Raw genomic sequence first — 22443 nt, 5'->3', positions numbered from 1 at the left:
TCCCAGACTGGTGGTGCAAGGGAGCTGAGGCGAAGGGAGGGATGGGGAAAGGCGCTCACTGAGCTGCCTCGCTCCTGGGCAATGCTCAAGCTGGAGGCTTCGCTACAAGTGAGTTTTAAATACATAACATTTGCTCACAAATTAGCTAGAGAAGAATAAACATTTTAAGACCTTTTGGCTGTCCTAAGAGAGAATGAGAGGCCTTGCTATACATCAGAAGAATTGTTTAATTGCATCCTTGTGCAAAATAAAGCATTACATACAGAGGACAAATACTTTTAAGTGGATGGAAAAATCCACTGGGTTAAAGGAATACTACTGTCAAGTTAAACGTGTCCCTGCATTTGTGTGGTGCAAAAACAAGCTTTAATAAAACTGAAGAGTCTAATAGGAACATTTCCATGAATTTAAAAATAACAGCAATGGAAACAATCTCATAAAATAAGTAAACCTCTCCCTTCAATATATGCAACTCAAGTATTCCAGCATTAATTTAGGGCCTGGGAATGTGAAAGTAACTATGAATCAAGTGCTTTGTTCTACCATATGAGAGGCCAGGTTTAAAATTCCTTGTCTAGCTGTGGCTTCTGTAATTTCAGTACCACTGCTGGGATGCACAATTCAGCTGACTTAAAAGACCAATTTAAAGGGAGAAATTAACTGATATGATACCCACCAGGTTTCCACTGGCCCATAGTAGATACACAGAAGGGTACATGACTTGTAAGGAAGGCTTCTTTGGCATGGCACTTCATACTTACTGCAGGCTGTTCTCTTAGCCATTAAAAAGACTCTTAATATTTCAGTTACAGATAACTGACATTGGCCTTACAAATGAAGAACATGAAATGCAAAGTTCACCCAAAGAAGGTGGGGTGAACCGGGGCCCCATGAGTGTACCCATTACACTGCTTTACCACCTGGACTGGTTGCCTTCCTGGAGTACTCTGCTCACGCTGGGTTAACTGGGGATGACTCCTTTGGAGATCAGTCTGTGTTAAGGCTTGGTCCATGCTGGCTCAGAACAAGATGAGGTACTCATATTTATGTCACTGGGAGCCAGCTGCTTCCTCTAAATCGTGTTTTCAGTATTTTCACCTGTTCCCTATCTCCAGCTTTTGTTCCTCCAAACCGCTGTCAGAGACACTCATGTGCCCCTTGTCCCTAACATGCAGAATGTGCTCCTGCCCATCTCACTGGCAGAATTGCTTCAGTTTTCGTCACACTCCCTAAGCTGGGCCATGATCATATGGATTTGCCCAATCTCTGTACACCTCTCTAGGATGGTTTTCAACCAAAAAAAAGAATAATCTGGCATTAAAGCATCATGAAACAGAAAAGTAAATCCTAAGGCCTAAATTGATTTGCATTGTTTATTTGGGATTTGTTGATACACTTAAACTCTATAAGCAGCCATAATAGGATATGGTTAGTTGAGATCTGAGTGAGGTATAACAGGATCATTGTTTACTGAAGATCAGAACTGCATACAGAAGACTAAAACCAAAATACCACCAGATTGCTTTGGGACCTGCAGGACCTGATCCTGCAAGGATGCGTTCTCTGCTTTCATGCTTCTGAAAAAAGAGGCAGACAGGATTTCCTTAAAATCTCTTTGTCTTTCCTAATTTCCTGGATGTCTTCCAAAATCTGGGTATAGGAAAAAATATAAATAAATAAATAAATATGGAAAGGCAGTGAAGTTCATTCTTGCCCCAATAAAGACTTCTGACAAAGCTGTTAAGTTGTTAAATTATATAGGGTAGATCTTGGAGGATGAGAATTTACTTGCAATGACTCTGTAGATGAAAAAGTCTACCGCAACTTGCTCACAAATAAACCTGGAAACCCTACATCCAAACATTGTTCCTCACCTACTGTACAGCAAACAGCTCAGGGAGAATTAAAACATATTCTGCCTCTTTCATCAGGGCTCAGAGAGCAGCTGGTCACTTCCTTCACCTTTGGTTACATTCCCTGTAGACTGATCCCCAGCAAAAACCTCAGTGGTTGCTTCCAGCAGGAAAAAAATCTCCTTGACAGGAGGGAAGGAGGAGAAAAGCCCAAGCTTTAGTGTTTTTCTGGACAAAATCCATTTATCGCTGCTGGTACAATTACAGCTGGCAAAGAACTGGGGACAGACGTGTCAAAGCTGCCCCCATTAGGTGCACAAAAGCTGGTAAAAAGCAAATGAGTCTGGTGGATGGCACAAGCTGGAAGGAGAGCGCTGGGGAGTTCATCTTGAGCAGAAAGGACCTGCAAGCTTCACTACCCTGTTGGGCACGTGGTGGTCAGAGAAAGGTGCCTATGGATACCTGACCTAAGAGTAAAACTTCTGTGAAACAAGACTGCCTGGATCCAGAGCACAGTACAAAGACCCAGCAGGCACCAGGCTGTCTCCCAGTTTATTAGTGGAGACAAACATGGACAGCTTAGAAGCTGTCTCATTTTTTACGACCCTTCTCACTCTGCCTGCTCCTGCCCATCTCCTGGTCACTTTTCTACTGCATGTCTCTTCCCTCAGAACTCCCCATCTGTGCTATTCTAAAAGATGGCATGTGTACATGGTGCCCATCCACACCCATTAAATAACAACAGCAGAAACTCTCACGGGCACACTTGGTTCCTGTTACTTCCACTTAGGGCCAGTTTCAAAGGCAGATGAAGGTGGCAGCCATCTACCCTAGCAAGAAACCATATGTGCTAAAACTTTTATAAATGTGAAATTAGCCACCTGCAATAACTGTTGTAAAATTGTTAAATTAGTAACAGTGATTATTCTTGTTTCAGGGGTATCAGGGAACGAGCATGGAACAGCAGTAAAAAAGGCTCCTACATAGTCCAGAAAATAGGTTAAAACAAGTGTTGCTCCTGCAATGAAACCAGAAACCTTGCTGCACTCACGGCAGGGCCGCCTGCTTGCAAGGACTTTAAGTGTCACCCTATATCCCCACTGGAATAGTACCAAAGTGAACAGGAAAAAGTGATCCATTTTTTAATGCCTGCTAAAAATTAATCTGGCATGAAAAGAATTACAAGTCACAAGATGCCACAGAAAACTGGAATGTTTAAGCTTAATAAAACCACAGTTCCCAACTGCTTTTTTTTTTTTTCAGTTTGAAGCATCAGATCTTCAACATACATTTCCTCTTTATTTAATTTAACAGAGTACTTGAAAGCTCCCAATCAAAAGCAAGGCTTCACTCAAGCATGTACTGTATCACAGAAGGATCCACTTCTTCTGCCATCAGACCAGCTTGCAAACATTGGATTGTTGCTTTTTTCCCCAAACGCTGTCTCCACAGGACGAATGCAGCTACAACCTGTGACTGCAGGTTGTGAGGGTGATTGACTTTACATCGATAGATGTCAGTATGGGACAAACCCAAGCACAGAACTATATGCTCCCATTCGGGTCCCAGTCTCCTCGCAAGCTTGTTCAGCTGCTGATCTGTGGGTGAAGTCCTCAAAACACATGGTGCAATTTCAGTTATATCTGTAAAAAAAAGAAAAAGAAAATGCATACCCTTGTCACTAGGCAATGCTGCAAATATTAATGTAAGACCTTGACAAAGAAGGGAATAAGCAAAGTTGAGGGTGAAAGAATTAATTAATTAAAGAAACAGAATACATACATAGAAAAAGTAATTTCATAATCAACCAGAAGACTAATTAGACAAAAACTAATGCTCAGTGGACCATACTAGGGCACCTTGAGTACACTACTTTTGGGGGTCAGAAACTCAGGTATCAGAATTCTACTCCAAAGCCAAGACTTCTAAAAGTAATTATAGATTTTGGGGTAGTGAACAAGAAAGGTTTTCAAAGAACACGTTTCCACCAGCCATCGCCCTCTGAAAGTCAATCTGCTTGCACCAGTATGATATAGCGACAAAGGACAAATATGGGACCAATAATACTTTATTACACCTATTCTGTGACTCTATTTATACAATTCAGAAATAACTTTGATTCCTTAGTTACTAGGTATGACTATTTTTTTGCTGAGAGCTGTTCACAGGGAATTCTTCTGTCTCCTCAGATGTTACTTACTCTTTGTGTCCTGTCATATATGGCAAACTCATCTTGAGGAGACCAGCTTTGGGGCGTTTTCTTCTATTTGAATGAACCCAAAAGCATGGTTCAGGTGAACCCAAATGAACAGGGCATCAGCACTGTTCCTTGACACAAATTATGCTTATGCCTCACCTCAGCTGTACTAACACTCTTGAAAACAGGCATGTATGTGCTACAGTCCCATTCATCTGGCCCTCCTTGAAACTATTCTCAGGGGAGTGCAAGGAAGTCCCATGTTCTCTGAGATTTCTGCCCTATGTTCCTTAGTATTGCCCAAGCACCAACATACCCCAGAATGTGCTTTTCATCCCAGAAGATGTTCAGCATTGAACTGGTACCTGAGTCATGGAGGACAGGATCAATGCAACTACTGAAACAGCTTGCACAGGAAGCATTAAGGTAGCTGTAATTATCAGTACTAAAAAACTCTTAGGGAACAATCCAAGTATTTCTTACAAACATAAATGATCTCTCTGTGTATTCCCTATGGTATTCTGATCATTAAAAAAAAAAAAAAAAAAGCATTCATACAAACAGTGTTAATACAGTGATAATACAGTGTTATTCAGAAGCATGCTGTATGGGATTAATCTCATCTAACTTGGGCTAGCCCCTCCTGAACTAATTATACTAGGATTAATTATTGCTAAGGAGAGAAATAGGTTGTTCTAGATTACAATCCATCTCATTGGGAAGAAGATGTCCAAAATAATCAGATAAATTACTCCTCTAAATGTGCACATTTCTTTCTATTGACTGTAAAAGGAGTGCTGGGTATAAACTCAGATGTTGAAGTTGATGCTGTAAACATCTAGTGCTGGTTAAACAATTCTCTGCCACATACAAATTGCTTTTAAAAGTTGCATTTAGAAAAGCAGCATAAGATATCTATGAAGCATATTTGCTCTTCAGTACCTTTTGTGATCACAAGCTGAAACGAAGGGTCAATGCAGCCTGCAATTGGTTCTCTACTTTTACTGTTGAAGATACTGCATCAAACCAGTGCAAAAATATCCCCAAGAAAATGCTGATTACAGCCTGTTGGTCTGACGCAGCAGACTCCCTACATGAGAGCTGCTTTGCAAAATCTAATTTATAGCTCCAATATCATGCTCACAGTCTCCACTACAGCAGAACAGCAACACTAGAAAGCACCACTCCTTCATTTTATCAAAAGTAATTGTTTTTGCATAGAATAACCAGAGCCTGCAAATGTTTGTACAATTTAAGCCCAATCACACATAAGTACTATACAAAGCTGCTTTGAGTAAAGGGAAAATTGCTTTCTGAAGAGTGTTTAGGTCCCTTTGATCTTTCTGCTTCCAGATTGCCAAAGGAACCCTAGGCAAGTGGCTGGTTTGGGGACAGAGCCCAGGCTCCTGAAGAAGGCTGAGCAATACTGGTGGGGCTGACCTGTGCTGTCACATCAGACGCGATACCTACTCCACAGGTAAGTCAGGACGAGGAAGCGCCTTTCACGAATGCAAATATTTGATAATAACTAAAATTTAAAATAAATATAGCTACACTGTGCTGTCACCAACACTACCTTGCCTTGGCTTATGGTCAGCTACTAAGCATAAGTGCCATAAGCTACCAAGTGCCCAAAGGAGCACTACCTGCCAGCCTGGGCTTTATGCTTTCATGCTGGAATTTTTATACTTCATGTGCACTAGCAAAATGTTTTTATGATACTGAAATGAGATCAAGCAGGGAGGCCTAACAATAATACATGTCAGCTCGTCCATCCAGCCTTTGATATTAGGCAGATTTTTTTACTACAACAAGTATCTTGCCTTCAGCCTGTTATCAGCCCTTTAATAAGAGTAAGAATTAAACCCATCCAGGAAATCTTTTCATCTTATGCTACCATCTGATTCTAATATGGATGTGGAAAATTCTGGGACAGAAGCCAAATGTTAAATTTAATACAAAGGACTGTTATTTTAGTCCCATTTTATTTTCTATGATAGCTCTTTTTCAGTTCTGATACAAAGTCACTGAGGAAAATCTGAAACAAGTATTACATGATGGGCAATATTATTTAGAGGTACAGAGAAATATTTAGCGAGATCTTTTGGTTATGACAAATGCAAAATCACAAAAAGATCTGGATATGTTCTAGGATTAATGTTACTCAATTTAATAAACATAATGCCATTTCAGGTAAAAGGGAAATGAGTTTTCTGTGCTTAGCACCCAAGCTGCTTTGAACACATTGCAAAAATATTAAAGATGCCTTTTTTTAGTTATGTTTACTACGTACCCTCACTTATAATCTCCATTTGTCAGGAACTGCCTGAGGGAGGTAATGAGATTAGAGCAAAAGTTTCAATTATGCAGAACCTGCAGTTGCCTTTGAAAGGTATGTCTAAGATACTGAGACCTCAATTCTGCAAAAAATGTAAGGCTCTTCTTGTTTTAGGTGGATCCAGTGTGGAGACATGTGTACGTGTTTACGTTAGGTATATGCTTCAGCTTAGCAAAATGAGGACTGCGCTGTTAGAAATGGGGTTTGGGGCACCAGCAGAGGCTGTTGAGGGTTTCCCTGGAGAAGGCAGTTTGCGCTGCTGTCACCTCCAGCAGGCACACCAAGTGAAACATCAAGTCCAGCTGTGGGCACAGTCTACGCCACAAAGTGCCAGAGCTGCATGCTGCAGAGATTTAGAGGCTGAAGTCTCAGTACTCATGCTGAAGCCACCAAGTCCTTGAGGTATGGGGAGCTGACATGTGCTGGAGAGCGAGCCAGCCTAGTGCTCAGCTGCTCTCCTGGGACTGCCAGCCAGCTCACTGGCATGGTGCTTGGGACCATGCAAATTCCCCTTTTCCAAGCTGGAGGTGGGCAGGACACTCTCCACCCTGGTTTTGGAGCTGAAACCGACTCACAGAAAGACCCACAACTCCTATTCAAAGTTGCAGCACGAGGGAATGTGCTTCTTCCTGGTCAAGAAAGCTCATCCACCCTAAGCTGTTATCCTACTTGTCCTAATTAAAAAACAGGAGATGCTGACAACCTCTGGCCTGTGTGTACATCTGTGCCTCCAGACCACTGCACAGACCAGGAGATACAAAGGTGCTGGTGAGTGTGGACGGGAAACAGAACTGGATACTAATAGACAGTATCACAGATACGTACCAGAAAAAAACAGAGTAACCCAGATACCAAAGCTATATATGGGGCAAAGGCAGCCAGTTGCCACTTTGGCATTTCTTTTTCTTCAGGGCCTCTCCAGCTTTAAGTAGGGGACTTCAAAAAGATATTGCAACAATCAGGGGGATGGAAAATAAACTCGCCCCAGCTCTGTTCCACTTGATACAAGTGGGAGGATGCAAGATAAAGTGCAATGACAATGGGCTTTGAATCACTCAAAGGTATTTTTTTGCTTTTGCTTTCTCATCACCATCCCTAGGTGATGAAAAAAGCTGAGATCATCTTTAGGCTGTCTTGCACCATGGGAAAGTCTTTATCAGCATCGAGGAACTGACCTCCCACTCTCCACGCTGCTGGAACGCAGTGGGGAGCAAGCGAGCTTGGTCCAACACAGGACACAGCAGCAAAACCTGCTGAGTCATTTTTGGATGATCTGCAAAGTATCCAGCTGATCCCCCAGAACTGCTGGCAGCCCAGAGTGCCTCATGGGTTTGTCTAAAGGACCCTTCTGCATGTAAGTGTGACTCCTCTGTGCACGACCAAAAGCATCTGTGGGAAGTTTCAGGGAGACTTCACCCTTATGCAGTCAATACATTTTTACATGATGCAACACAAAAACAGCTTTTTGGCTTTTGCTCTTTGCTGTGTAAAAGGGACTTTGATGGAAATGATGAACCTGAATCCAAGGTGCTGAAAGAGTCTCAATCAGCTGCTACCTAATCCAGCAAGGGCAACTCCACAGGTAGTTCAGGAGACCAGTGGAGAGCCAGGGATACAACGACCCACCTCTTACCCAGTAACTAGCTAACAAATCTGTCCCTTGGGAAAGGATGTTCTGGGGACTGGTCTCTGCTTCCAGCGCTGACTCTGTATTTCATCCAATTAAATGACCATGTACATACTCATTGGATAAGAAGGCATAAGCAGCCCTGGCAGAGGAGACAGGAATTCAGGTCCCTCTGAGCTGCACAACCTAATGTTGAGGTACACAGTCATGGTCCTCTTCATCTCCTTTCTCCTGATAAATCATTCCAGCAAAAAATAAAAAGATTTCCCCGGGAAGGGTCAAGAATGCTTCCCACTCTCTAGAATGGGGCCTGTTGGAGAGAAAACTCCTGGGAATCAAGGGTATGTTGAAACAGAACAAAATTGCATGCAAGAGCCCTTGGCAGGAGCAATGCTAGGCAAATGCTCTGATTTTTACACAATCATACCAGAAACAGCTAGGTGATTCTGGGCTTCAGGCACTGCTTAATTGGAATGGGACTGCAAAAAGGACTAACTGCTTAGGCATGCATCTGGCCTCAGCATCTCCTACTGCTAGGTGTACAGAGTCCTTCAGTGATCTCTACTCAAGTCACTAACTGTTGTTCACTTGACCCTCTTACCAGATCCTGCTCATAATTTCTGAAGAGTTCAAAGCAAGCATTTCAGAGTCCTCTTTAATCGTCTTTCCTGGCATCTGGAGTACAGTTCTTCCCTGAGAAGTGCTAAAATTAGATTAAGCAGGTCCACAAGCAGCAAACTAATGAAGCCTTGTTTCCCCCAGGTGTCAGTCCTACAGCTGACTTGTGCTTCAGGACTTCTCCAGCTGCTTACCAATTCTCAAGACATTCATGACATTGCTTCTGTCCACAACAGCAACCTAGGCAGGCTTCTTGAAGTTGGCCAACAGGTTCAGAAGCTACTAGGGGTACATGCAGACACGCGACAGCTCGCAATAGAGGAACACACAGCTGTGGTTACTATAGGAAACTATGCTAAAAGGGACTTCAAAGCTCCGGAGAGCCATCATGGCTAACACGCCAGCAGCCAGTGACATTTGGGGCGCTTCAGCTAAAGGGAAACATGCAAAGAATCTTGTGCCAGGCTCTGCTTTCCTCCAGCCCCCTCAGAGTGCAGTGCACTTATTCAACCAGCCTGAGCCACAGACCCAGCAGTGGCTACTGAATGGGCATGGCCATGGTTGCCAAGACTGTGCGCTGTGTGTTTTGGCAGCTGTGTATATGTTCCAGAAATTATTTAATGACTGAATGTCACAATAGCAAACAACTTGCACATAACCAGGTATATTTGCTTTAAAGTGAAATCCCCTTGGCCTGAGCACAACAGTAAAAGTGGGTCATGAAGCAGAACAACACTTGGCGGATCAGGTTGGGACAGGCTTTCAAGAGCAATGAGGTGGGGTTGCAGAACCTGAATTGGAAGGTATGTAACACTACCACAAAGGGAGATGTCGAAGACTTCTGAGAGCTGTAGCCCCCCTTAAGCCGCTGGAGATAATGGATGAAAGGGAAAGCAAAGAGTAAGCATTCTGAGGGATCCCAGTGGGTGCTGTAGATCACTGAAGTCGAAGACCAGACCATGGTGGAGGTCCTGGTGAGAAGGGTGGAATAAACAGAAGGTTCTGGGTAACTGCAGGGGCTGGGGGGGCTTGGCTTGATATGTTAGAAAAGGGGCTGAGATGGGAGGTGACAGTGGGCCTCCACTTGCATGGCTGTTCTTCTGCTTCCTTGTTCAGCTGTTCTCTCCCAACCCTATCCTAACAGGTGGTACTGCAGGCAAATGCCTGCCCTCTTCCTACAGCAAATCCGAACTCATAAGCTCCAAGCCAGCCTGCAGCAATGAATGACTAGAGTGCCAGATGGGAAAGTATCACGCTGGATATATGACAATTGGCAGGCCTGTATGGAGAACGCAGCGCTTCCTCCCTCCCGTGCAAGTTAAAAATGATCATGAAGCATTATAAGGTTATTTTGTTGCTGTGAACTTTAGAAGGGTCTGATTCAGGACCTGTTCAATCACAAGCAACAAGCTCAAATTGCTGATCATTAAAAAAGTAGAACAGGCTACCCAGAAACTGACCCCTGCTACATAATTTGGGCGTTGTTCTTATTGTCACTGTCATTGTTGCTAATTAATGCAAACTGGACTGATTCAAAGGCTGGGAAGGGAACATTATAGTGTTTTGCAACAGCTTCAAATAATTGTGCTCCAGAGAACATGGAAAAATACTCCTCGTCTCTATTACCATATACACATCTGCTATATATATCTTGAAACAACACAGATCATGCAGCCCATTTAAAGTCTATTCAAAACCACCAGGTCTGCCTCCTGGTGTCAGGTGGTTCCAAAAAGTGTTTTACCAAGAAGCGAGAAAAACTGAACTGTAAATCCTTTACTATTTGAAGACAGATAGCTGACCCCATTATAGATATCTTCCCATATATAAAGTTAATACACTCAGATTAAAATAACTTATAGAAGATTGAAATAATTTGGAGAAGATGTATAGCTTTCTCCTGCTTTTAGCACAGGCATAGCTGTTTCTCTGTTTTTCCTGCCAAACATGAGTGGTGAGTTACATGGGTAGCTGCAAGATACAAGACTGCGGTAGCTGTTCCACTTAGCTGCGCTGGTTGCCTCCTCTGGCGGCTTCTGCTCACTATCAGAGAGATGCCCACCTCCTTCACCCCATCTGAGACTCTCAGAGGACTCCATCTAACGATGACTGCCAAGCATGCACTGATCTCTGTTCTCTGCTTGGGAACTCCCGCTTCTGCGCCCCATAGAGCTGACTCAGCACAGGGAAATCCTGCACCTTTGCAGGAACAACAGGCCCACTTACCTTCCTAAGAAGAAACACTATCTTACCTAGCGCAATAAAAATCAAATCTTGCTCAGTTAAATACCCAGACTAAACTATAGAGTGGAATCTGTACCAAAAGAAAAACACCTAAACCAAAGGTTTAGAAAGCAGCGCATTTTTTTCATCTGACCATGTTACAGTGAAACAAACTTGATAGAGAATTTTATGTTCAGCCGAGTATATGCCACAGTTATGCTTCACAAATGCAGGACTGTAAAGTTTCTGTAGCTTAAAAACTTCTGATATGATGAATGCAAACAGTCATTAACAGACAGAATGTGCAATAATAAAACCAACCTCTGTTAATTATTGATCGTAAAACACTTGTAAGCATACTTCTATCACAGTAATTTACATTTCCATATCTTGTAATTACATTATGAAAGGCACTAATCAAAATGAAAGCAAATATGAAATAAATTTTTCAGACAGGCTGCATTCTTCCATATCATGCTGGGTTTTATGACTTGCAGTAAAAGATAGGAAGTTCTCTGTCTTATTTTAAATAAACTGGAATCTAATACTATGACAGCCAACGTGCAGAATCAGTTGTGGCCATGATCCCGTGACAATCAAATCTATGGCAATTTTAAACAGTCTCCCTCAAGTGAAACAGAATCTACCCACGGTACCAAATTCAGCTCCTTACTGCCAAAAGCTTGCTGGGACCCTGCGTTACTGCTGTAATTAAAAAGTACATATATCCTCATTTGTTGCCAGTCTCTTCTTCTTTGTGAGCTCTAAAGCATCACGCTTTGTGACAATAAATACATTTTGGGTATTAGGGTAGGAAAAAAAGACAGCATAAAATTTTGTAAATCTACACGCAATTCAAGAACACAGATGTTTCTATTTTGGCTCAATACCAACAGCTAATTTGTATATTCTTTTTCACTTGCTAATGACTGCCTAGTAGCTGCAGATGTGGCAGCACACTGCTAAAACCTGAAACATAAACATTTCAGATTTCATGACAAAAGTTTTCAGTTGTATTCCCACTATTCACCTCCAGTAGCTATGCAGTTTTCCCAAACATTTTTTTAATCTGTTTCAGAGGTTATGTACCTCCACCGATTTCTGCTATACTGATGGCCTTCAGTATTAATCCAATTAAACAGATTGACAGAAGTCCCTAAATAAATTCATGCTGTCTTAAGTTTTCATCATTTTTAAGTCATAGGGAGCTATCCCTGGAGTTGAAAGAGATTGGGTTTTCACTTCTTCGTCTGCTTTTTATTGGGCAGTGCAGGGAGGAAATTTCAGCAATAGTGTAGATGTTACTCTGTTTCCCATGTAAAACATTAATTATAATCCCACATAGTATATCTCTATTGTTGCATACCATGAAATCAAATAATGAATTTCATAAATCAAATGGCAACTGCATATGCATGCAAGGGAAAGAATACCTATGCAAAGAAAACACAAACACAACATACTATATCTGCCCTCTTTTCAAGCAGGATTACCCTACATTACAGACAAGATCAGACTTAATTATTCTGTGTTTTTATACTTTTTTTATTCTTAGCAGCACTTGATGTTGCTGTAGACACTGAAGTGGAAAAAAAATTTGCTTGGTATTTCCTATGAATTTCTATATTGTGATATGTAAATAAGCTACATTCATTAGCACTGAAGCCATAGCTAATAATGCTATCCTTGCAGTGATACCTTCAGTATAAATGTATGAACAAGTTCAGCATGCAGCATTACACTAAAAAAAAAAAAAAAAAAAAATCTACTCGGGAGGTTCTGAGGAACAACTGAGTTTTTAGGAATTACTTGGAGGAGCTGCCTCAATACAGATACCAAACATTTAGACCTTGGCCAAAGATTTTTTTTCCAAATGAACAAATAGGACTTGAAAAGTTATATGGAAAGAAGATACATGATCAGTTTTTGAAAGCCAGGTGCAACTAGTTGTTAGACATACAAAGCTACCTGATAGCCTGCGAAAGCAGAGATGAGAGTCTCTGTTTTACGTGCTGGCAGTCACACCAGGAGTCAACTCTAGAAATAATGCTGAAAAAAACAAATTCTGAAGTATACCAATGGATTTCTATATACTTTTGAATGCTCTGCAGTTCTTAGTGAATTCAACAGTGTGTGATAACACTCATAATAACCACTAATTATTGGTCTGAGGCACACAAAGCCATCATTTCCCTCAGTCAAATTTCTTCTCCACGCTATCAGAAATAATAATTAACCACCAGCGCATGGTTGTATGAAGTCACGACGATCAAAAGTACATTCATTTTTGCAGTAGACCTCTCATGGTTTCATAGGGGGCAAATGTCACCGGAGTGGGCAGGGCAGCTCTGACAGAGTAACTCACTTAAAGTGCAAAACAAAGACAAATGGAGCAATTAATGATTGTTTTGTCAGCTAGGTGACAAACTCATCACGTAACTTTTGTCAGGGGATTGGAAGTTAACATCTTTTGACAGATACTACTTGGATGCTTATTTCAAATAGCCTGAGCTGCCTTTCAAGGAACTGAGGCAAGTGTTATTCCTGCTGTTTCTTTGCGTGCAAGAATCACAGCAGACTCTTTGGGTTTTTTATTTGCAAAGTACAATAACTGAGTAAATTTTTTACTAGCAACTTTCCTACCAAGAAATCTTTCTAAAGGCTGCAGCACTTCAACAACAAAATTGTGCGCTTGGACTTTACTATTAACATTCCTTTCATGCAACAACAAAAATCACATTGCCAGTATGAAGGACTGTTTTCTTATGTAACACAACTAATCGTACATGTCTCCCTTACAGGACTTAAACCAAGTATGAAAACAAGCCATTATATTTAGCCTTGATAAAACTGTTCATTCCTCCTAGAGATTTTTTTTTTTCTTCAATTTCGCTCCTCCTTTTGCTTTAGCTCGAGTAGTTAGAAATATCAGAACCGAAGATCTGTGCAACAGATGGAGCTCGGTTAAGAAGAATGCCTTTGGCTGGTGAAGATCTTTGCCTGGCAGGTGTCAAACCAAGATTAATTTTGCACATACTATGCTTTACTGAGCTTCAGATTTTAGCGAAGTGAGACTACATTCCTTCCTGACCACAAACATATATTAATAGAACAAGCCAGGCAAAGCAAGCTAAAACAGTACTATCATTATGCCAAATCCTCCACTGCTTGGCATTTTATTTATTCATTTACACCCATGCAAGCAAGTAAATAAAATGCAACAGGTTTGTTTTGCGTCTCATTACCGACATTTTGCACAGGTGTAAAAGACTTCACAGAATGCCATAAGCAACATGGACTTAGACCCTTCTGTTCTGGTTTGTTTTTTTCCTCCTTGTGTCAGTGCCTTAAAGACTTATGAACTTTAGTAGACTCTTTGACATTTCAAAATCCACAGGAAAAGACAGGTACTGGTACTAAAATACACTGCTCAGCTACATTTGGTTTCTACGCCTGGCTTGCCAAGTGCAATTCAACAGCCTGAGTCAGAAGGCAGAGCTTTCCACAGGCGTAGGGAAGGAGAGCTTCAGGTGGTGTCATTTGCTTCTCTCCTTTTCCAGACTTGTGGGAGGCTGAGCATCGCAAACAGCCCTCTCAAGTGCTAAGTCACTTGAAGACCTGAAAGAAACTGGTTTGGAATATTACGGCTGGTTTGACAGATCAGTACTGTCCGAAAGTAACTTCAGCTGACGAGTAAGGCAGTCAGTCATTTTAGAAGGTCACAGTCATAGGACTTTTAATTATCTGTAAAGCAAATGTGAGATTGTATTTGTGTGTGGTATACATATATATACACATGCATATATTTTCAAAATCTTAATTAAAAAATATGAAAGTCTTAAGTATCTGCAAGTCAAATTCATCCCCTTTTTTATTTCATTTCCACAAATTCAGATTAGGGAACTGTCACAACGCTCTGTGAGAAAAAGGATGAAAATGGGAGCGTGGGTGAAGTCACTTCATAAACAGAGGTACTAATTCACAGGGCACTTTATACTACCACGGGTTTGATGAGTAGTCCTTTCCCCTCTGAGTCAGCACTGACCTAATATCCCTTGCGATGCGCTCACTGGCGTGGCTTGTGGCTGCCCTGTGACACGGCTTGTACCGTGTGACACCACACACTGACCAGCTGCAGTCATCAGAGATCCCAAGACACTACTGAAAATAATGAGGTGACTCACAGTCACAGCCGTGCACCCGAAGGCTGCAAACCCAATTATTCTGTTACTCACTCAGAGATAGTGTTTTGCCAAAGCAACTGAAGCAAGTTCAAAATCAAACATTTGTATTACTTACGGTATCTGTAGAAGATTTATGCTAGTATTGGTGGGACAATTCATATGAAAAACCTAAACATTTGAAAAAATCTTTTCCTTAAGACATTAATTTTCCTGTCTCATGCATATAGAACAATGTTTTCCCTCATGGTTTTGCAGTCTACTAGCTGCCAGATTTTGATCCAGAACTGAAATTTCAGTCATTTTGGCTTTTGTACATAGCAAATCAGAAATGCAAATGTTTTAACATCAGAAATGAAAAGACTGGAAGATCACACAGACTATGAAAGATTTGTTTTACTTGGTTTGGGATTTTCACACAGCTATACCTAATCTAAGAAACACTGAAACAAAACCAAAAGGCAAATTGTTCCATCCCAGAGATGCAGGAATACAAATGATTCTTGTGTCCCTGGGGGAGCCAAAACTGAAATCCTGCTATGAACAAGAGAGAAGGGCTGTTATTTCCTCAACAACTGTTCCTGACATCATAGCTACCTCCTAGAGGTAACAATGGAAAAGCAATCTTAAAAAAGGGTATTTTTTTTTTCTTAAGGAAACATTTTCTTAGTTCTACAAACTCAGAAACAAAGAGATCAGTGGGGTTTTTTTGTAATGCTGAATATTTCGGTGCCAGAACCGTAAACATCCACATCATTCTCTTCCTCCCTTCTTCAGATGTTAACTGCTATGCATTGGTTGACTTTATTAAAGAAATCAAACACACCCTGCAATGACCCTTCTAACTGATTTTGGAGACAGGGCTAAGTATTTTCAGCTTCATGTTCAACATGTTACCTAATTTTGTGTGTGTGCTCCTCAGAGAAGCGCTGAACAATCTGGTGATGAGAGGTTAACACATTCTGCAAAAGTGGCCTCAAATTTCCATTTGCAGAAATGTGCCACACCACATCAGCATATGCAAACCTAACTTTGCTGTGTGCAGACCACACAAACAGTGCCCAGCTACCTCACCTGACCTTCCACTTGCACTTCAGTGTGTGTAAATATGCTAATGACAGGCACAGAGGGTTCATGAGCAAGTTTACAAGTTCAAGTGCAGAAGACAGAAGAAAAGTTGGCTGCAATGCTTTGGTTTTCCCTGATTTTGGGAGATCCCAGCTTTCTAAGACTGTTATACAGCCTAGGAGTTGTGTGCTAAAGCCACAAGACTGAGCTATTTAAATATCTTTATTCAGTTCTGTAGATTGAAAGTGAGGGCTTCTTGTCTACACAAAAGAGGTTGACAAGAACATGAGGGTAATGCTATGACTTAGGCTTTTGAAGGCATTCTTTACTAGACATTATTCAGTGACATTTATACTGTATTTGAATCATTTGAGAACTTTAGGTACCACATGAAAACTCCTTGCTCGAGGCATCTTGGAATTTAAAGATCTATGAAGGTTTTTACTTCCAACATTGCCAAGTGAATGGGCACAGTTAAGCTGAAAAGTATGAAGAGCCTCGATGTTTTCAGAAAGCTCTGTGCAGTCAGATTGTGAGACTTGAGAAAAGGATCCCTGGATCACCAGAAGCTACTAGTTCTTTTCAAACAACCCAGATCCAAAGCATTTGACAAAGAGACTCAACAGACCCCTTCTGTACACAAAGCAAGGAAAGTATAAGCAATTTTTAATACTGTTCTTTGTGTCATGCAATTATTTCCACATGCAAGTAGAGAAACTTGGTCAACCAAAGACGCCTGTGTCTGTAAGCATGGCAGGAGCACAACGTTTACAGGGAACAGAAGTATGTTTGGAACAGCTGAACATAAGCTTAATGAAGTAATTCCAAACAACATATAAAGTTGTCTCAGATACACAACTGTAAAAAATTTGTAGTTCTGTAAACCCATGGATTGCTATTTTGAAGACAGTTTCATTAAGAAACACAGCTTGAGAATATCTATGAAATAAAATCAGAGCTACATGCAGGGACAGCAGGAGGCAGCTGAAGCAATCTGCAGCACAGCTCTGGTGCTCATCCATCTCTGACCCTGAGAAAAAATATAATTACTGCATGAATACCCATATTACATCAAAAGAGAACGCCTAGGAAAAGACAAAACACTAGAAAGAGGTGGTGAGAACTGCTCAGGTTTTATGCAACAGTTTGCTCTCTGTGTCCCAATCCGATATACTTTATTAGACTAACAACACAGCTGTGGCTTTGATTTTGAAGTCCACATTTTTCTATGGGAATCATTAAATATGACACACTTGTCCTGTTCAACAGAAAAACAAATCTGACTCTACTTTTTATTCTTCTGAAACCTTAATTTAATTGTGCAACATTTGCTTTAGAAACATTTGAAGATGTTTTAGATATTACCTCATTTGTACACCATCCCAAGCTTTCCAGGAACTCTGAACCAACAGCCTCCTAGCCCTTCTTACATCTGAACTACTGTATTTTGTGGCTTCCACACTGCACTGTCTGGAAACTCCCTGTGAGACTGGCCTTCTGTTAAATACAAACACAGGAGGAGAGACACTGCACTGGAGAGTTTGCAATTGCAGGTGTGGGTTGTGAAAAAGGCTTTGCATTCATTATGTACACAGAGACTGCCATGCTTACGTTCAAATGACTCCAAAGAGCTGGGCCTACACAGGTAAAAAAGGAAAAGCACCACAGAAGCCAACAGCCCAGCAGCTCGTCCATGCTGGACTCATGACCACTGCTTTGAAAGGTGCCCATCTTCAGATGCCAATGGAGCCCTGCCATGCCTCTGCAGCTTTAATCAGAGAACCTAACTGACCACATCCCAGAAATGTAAATAATAAATTGTCCCAAATAATCTCAAGTATGGTATTGAACATACTGGAATTTGGAAATCCAGAGGTACTGATAACCAAAGGGGCCAGTAGCCATTTGAGATACAAAGGCTAAAATATTATGCAGATACATATGCACATATGAGCTTGGGATGAGGCTGGAGCTCTGATCTCACAGCTCTATACAGAGCAGATCCTCCTAAAGCTTTTGAGGAGCTAGAAAAGCCCTGCATAGAGGAGCTCCCATGCATTCAAGATAGAGGTAGTTAAGATTTGCCCTGTTCTGTTTTCAGTCATCCGGTGACCACAGGTAGTTCATGAAGGTATCTAAAAATATCTCCTATCTGTGCTCATTGCGCATGCAGGTGCTGTCATGACAGTTTCTCAAAAATTCATGAAAAGCTACACCAAGAGCAGAGCTGATCCACTGTCAGTGCTTACCAAAGCATCCTCCAGTGTCTGCACCTCAGCTCTATTCTGCCAGTTTCTTCAGGCGGAATTTAAGGCATTGGGTTTAATCTGGAAAAAAACACCTGTGAGTCAAATTCTGATGTCTGCATTTACACAGTGATAGATTTTCCCAGAAAGTTCAAAGCGTGGACTACTTCTGGTTTCCCACTGTTAGCACTGACTTAGCCTATTGTCACTGTCTGCTATCTCCTCCACCTCTCTTCCCTGCCTTGTGCTGCAGCTGCCGGAGGACCCTGGAGCTGGGGCAGGGTGCTACCACCATGTGCCTCCATCACAGAAAGGCAGTTAGTCTGTCTCCTAACCCATGTCAGGCAGGGGCGCAGCTCTCCCACCGGATGGGTAGACTGCTGTGTCAAAGGTATGTTGCAAGTTTTTCCATAACAAAAATCCCTTCCTACTTTTAAATAATGAATTTGGTTTTTTCTTTTTTTCTTCCTTCTCCAGCCTTTTCCCTCATTCCACACCCACTTTTTCAAGCAGGAAGGAGAGTGACAGGGAGAATAATGATTTCCTCAGCTTCTGTTGGAAAAAAAACCACAAAAATTTTCCACCAAGACAGATTTTTTTGGGGCTTTTTTTCTTCAGCGAGGTTCAGAAGCCATTTTTTAATTTAAAATTTCCTAAATCAGTGTCCACTTAATACTGACATTTGATGTGGAAGGTAGCAGACAGCTGGTACCTCTGTTTCATTTAGCACAGAACCCAGCCTCAAGTGTGGCAAGATGTCACCTTGGAGTCTTCTCTTGAACTGTATCTTTGCAAACTGTTTTTCATAGTTTCAGCTGTATAAATCAAATCCCGTAGCCCAGTGTGGATGCACAGCTTGTGATGCTTTCCTTCTGCCAGTTGGCTTTGCACACCCCCGGTGTTAATCCCCACAGCCTGCTCATGTTTGGGAAGGAGGGAGGAAAGCACTGGTGAGCAAGGAAAGGACCGGAGCGGCCAAAAGCCGGGGCAGCCTTCCCATGTACAGAGGGAGCGGGGAGAGACTGGAGTAGCCAATAAAGGAGAAGAAATAGGCACAGAGGCTATTGATTTTCCAGTGGTGTTGATGGGCTGGGGTCTGAGCAGGTTTGGGACCCTACAGTCACTCATGGGAATGACGTGCATGTATACATTGCACACTGTCTCCGTTTCTGCTCAGGCATCAGCGTTGTTAAAGGTGTGCTTTGTCTGAGCAGATGGCAAAGCATGATGGCTGCTGGGTTAAGATTTTGCTGCCAAACCAGCCCCTGGCTGTTTTCAAAAATAAAGACTGTTGGCGCTTTTTACCAATGCAAAAATAGTCATCTCTCCAATTCCTTCCTTCAAACTATTATTTTAAGTATTACAGGAGCACATATCTAGCCAGACTATATAATTAACATTACACAATTTTTAATTAACTGCCTACAACAATCTTCCTGCTTTAACTGGTGGTGGTGGTGGAGGGTGGTGGTTTTTTTGAGGCTACTAGGAAAATCTGAATTCCCAACTAGAAATTCACATGGTTCAGAGCAGAGCCTGCACCACTAGGTGCAGAATGCAACCCATTGCTCTGGCTATTCTAGTTCTCCCATGAAAAAAAAAAAAAAAAGCTTGTGACACAGGAATGAGTCTAAACCTTATCTGCAATAGGAAGTACATAAGGCAGGACTGTACCAGAAAAGACAGTGACAGAAACACATACTTATTTATTTTATTCCTTCAGCAGCTTTTATTTATTTATTTATTTATGGCCAGGAAACTCCTGTAAGGCTTGGCTGTTAACCAACCAGACCCTTTCCAGCAGAGTCTCCAGGGGTGTGCTGTGACCACAAGGCAGCACAGCTTCCTCTGTGTATTCCCCCTTCCAACAGCGTGGCAGGGCTCACCAGCACAGCAAGATGTAACTCAATGCTGCCCTGACCCAGCAGCAGGGTGTTGGCCTCCTAAAACTCAACAACTATCTACAAAACATGATATAAGTGAAAGTCCAGTAACCATCGTTGGCACAAGTAAGTTCCACGCAAACCAACACAAATAACAGCTCTTAGAAACATGATGAGTTCTGGGGACAACCAACCATCACCCTCTTTCCTCTATGACTCTCAGTCTGCTTGCACCTGGAAATAGGAGTAGAAGAAACATCCCAACTGCACACACACACGCAACTTCTCAGCAGACCACCAGCAACTGTTAATCCAGCTGGTGCAGCTGGAACACAGCAACCCTACACCAGCAATAAAGCATCAATGGGTCATATTTTATGGTGTCAGCCCAAACTCAGTATCACAGAGCATGCATCAGCCAAGCCAGCTGTTCTTCCTAGCTTCAGCAAGCCTTGAGCTGTGCTGTGTAGAAGTGCGGCTTTCCACACGGAACATCTCATTAAGTGCAGTGTCTGCCACAGCAACTGCAATAGCACCATGCATTTTTTGTTGTGATAAGCTGTATTTAGAGTGGGAAAGTATTGCTTTGTGAGCTGAAAAGCTGTATTTAGAGCGGGAAAGTATTGCTTTGTGAGCTGAAAAGCAAATGAAACTACGAGCAATAAAGCCCAGAGCTTCAGGCCAAAGGTTTTAATATCTGGTGTCGGTCCCAAATATCTGGTGTCTCCCAAAACAAGGGATAGCTTATGCACACTGCAGACATTCTCTGTCTGGAGCAATACTAACACATTATGTCTTTATTTACACTGCAAATTAAGTGTCCTGCACACCCACCCATACGATGGCCTGAATCTAGATCCACCCTGCTGTTGTTCGTGGGTAGAAATCTAGGTGTGTTGCAGAGCTGATGGATCCTGATATTCTGCAACAACATCAGGCAGAAAAGACATGGGTCATTCCTCACAAGGCTCCAGGGTCCTCCCAGGCTGATTTTAATATCACCTGTGGCAAGGAAAGGGGGGAATGGCAGACAGATCTGTGGCAGAGCTAAAAAATCAGGATTTCTGGAGTCTCCGTCATACACTGTAATTGCAAAATCATGCTTCCTGTCTTCCATGCACACAGCAAATCTTTTTTCTCCCTTCATCCTGGAGGGGATGAGATGATTAGAAAATTCTTTAAGCTTCCCTTACTTCGGTTTCTTCCCTCACTTTGGTTTCTTCCCTCATTTCACAACCTGACTTCAAAAAAAGATAAGGCCACTGAACAGTCTGGACTTTCACTTCCAAATACTTCTTTCAGCATGGAAAGGACCAACCATGGAATAACCAAGCAAGTCACCCTATTATGCAACAAACAGGAAAACTATCTGTGCTGGTATGCTGTGGGTTTCATTCCTCTGAAGGCTGCTTTCCTCCAGGGAATTCCAGTAATTGCAGTAATTGAAGTGTGTTTTGACAAGTTATAACAGCCCAGAAAACCCACCTATGAAATTACATCCTGGTAGCATCTTCCAAAGTAAACTGAAATCTTGATATCACAGCTCATTTGGGAAACTACTACGCCATACCTTTCATTTGTTATGAGAACACAGCTTGAGTTTTTGTTGTAGATAACAGGTGGTGTTATTAGTTACACCTAATGACATGGCTTCATCTTCCCCCACAGCAGGTTTTTGTACCAGCAGGGGTCCCATGGATCATCTCCTGAAACTCTAATGAGAATAAAAACATATAGTCTTAATTTATTTTCATTTTGTCTACTTTCTCTCACTTTAGGTTAATCCCTCACACAGTCATCAAGCTTACCCCTAAGGTTGTCTGTCCATCCCCAGTCAACAAAGTAATCAAAGAAAATCAGAACAAGCTGCCTGCATAGATGCTGGCCTGTGGGGAAGACAGGCAGAGTACAGTGGTAGAGTGCAAGGACCAGGCAATGCTATCGAGAAAGCCTTCTTACTACTAAAACTAGCAGTGTCTGTAAGCCCCAGCCACGTGCTACCTGCCAGGCACAGCACGCAGTTCCCATCACTTAGGTTTTCTTGGTTTATTCCACTGCTCCACAAGCCTACTGGTCTCACACTGCCTTTTGTTTGCCACTGCCATAGAGAGAAAATATTTGGCTGGGTGGGAAGCTCTTACATACAAACAATTTAGGATTCAGAAGGCAGAAGCTTTAAAATGCTAGAGGTTAGAACGTTCTAGAAAGT

The 22443-nt window shown here is 41.9% G+C and overlaps 1 protein-coding gene across 5 annotated transcripts in view; it reads right to left on the bottom strand.

Annotated features, from left to right (window-relative positions):
- Positions 1-209: 209 nt before the first annotated feature.
- Positions 210-22443, bottom strand: part of CRADD (CASP2 and RIPK1 domain containing adaptor with death domain) — an 89964-nt gene continuing 67730 nt past the window's right edge. For 2 of the 5 annotated variants that reach the window (XM_055711302.1, XM_055711303.1), the window contains one exon: positions 210-3496. In XM_055711302.1, the coding sequence (XP_055567277.1) occupies positions 3201-3496 (296 nt within the window). In that variant the 3' untranslated portion in view covers positions 210-3200. Of the gene's footprint in view, positions 3497-21252; positions 21383-21804; positions 21949-22443 lie in introns of those variants that run through there. The other 3 variants (XR_008732380.1, XM_055711305.1, XM_055711304.1) reach the window with 3 other exon arrangements.

Source organism: Falco cherrug, chromosome 5 (genome assembly GCF_023634085.1).
Source record: "Falco cherrug isolate bFalChe1 chromosome 5, bFalChe1.pri, whole genome shotgun sequence".
Lineage (NCBI taxonomy): Eukaryota > Metazoa > Chordata > Aves > Falconiformes > Falconidae > Falco > Falco cherrug.
The sequence above is the reverse complement of the archived record's forward strand: the minus strand, read 5'-3'. Positions and strand labels throughout refer to the sequence as shown.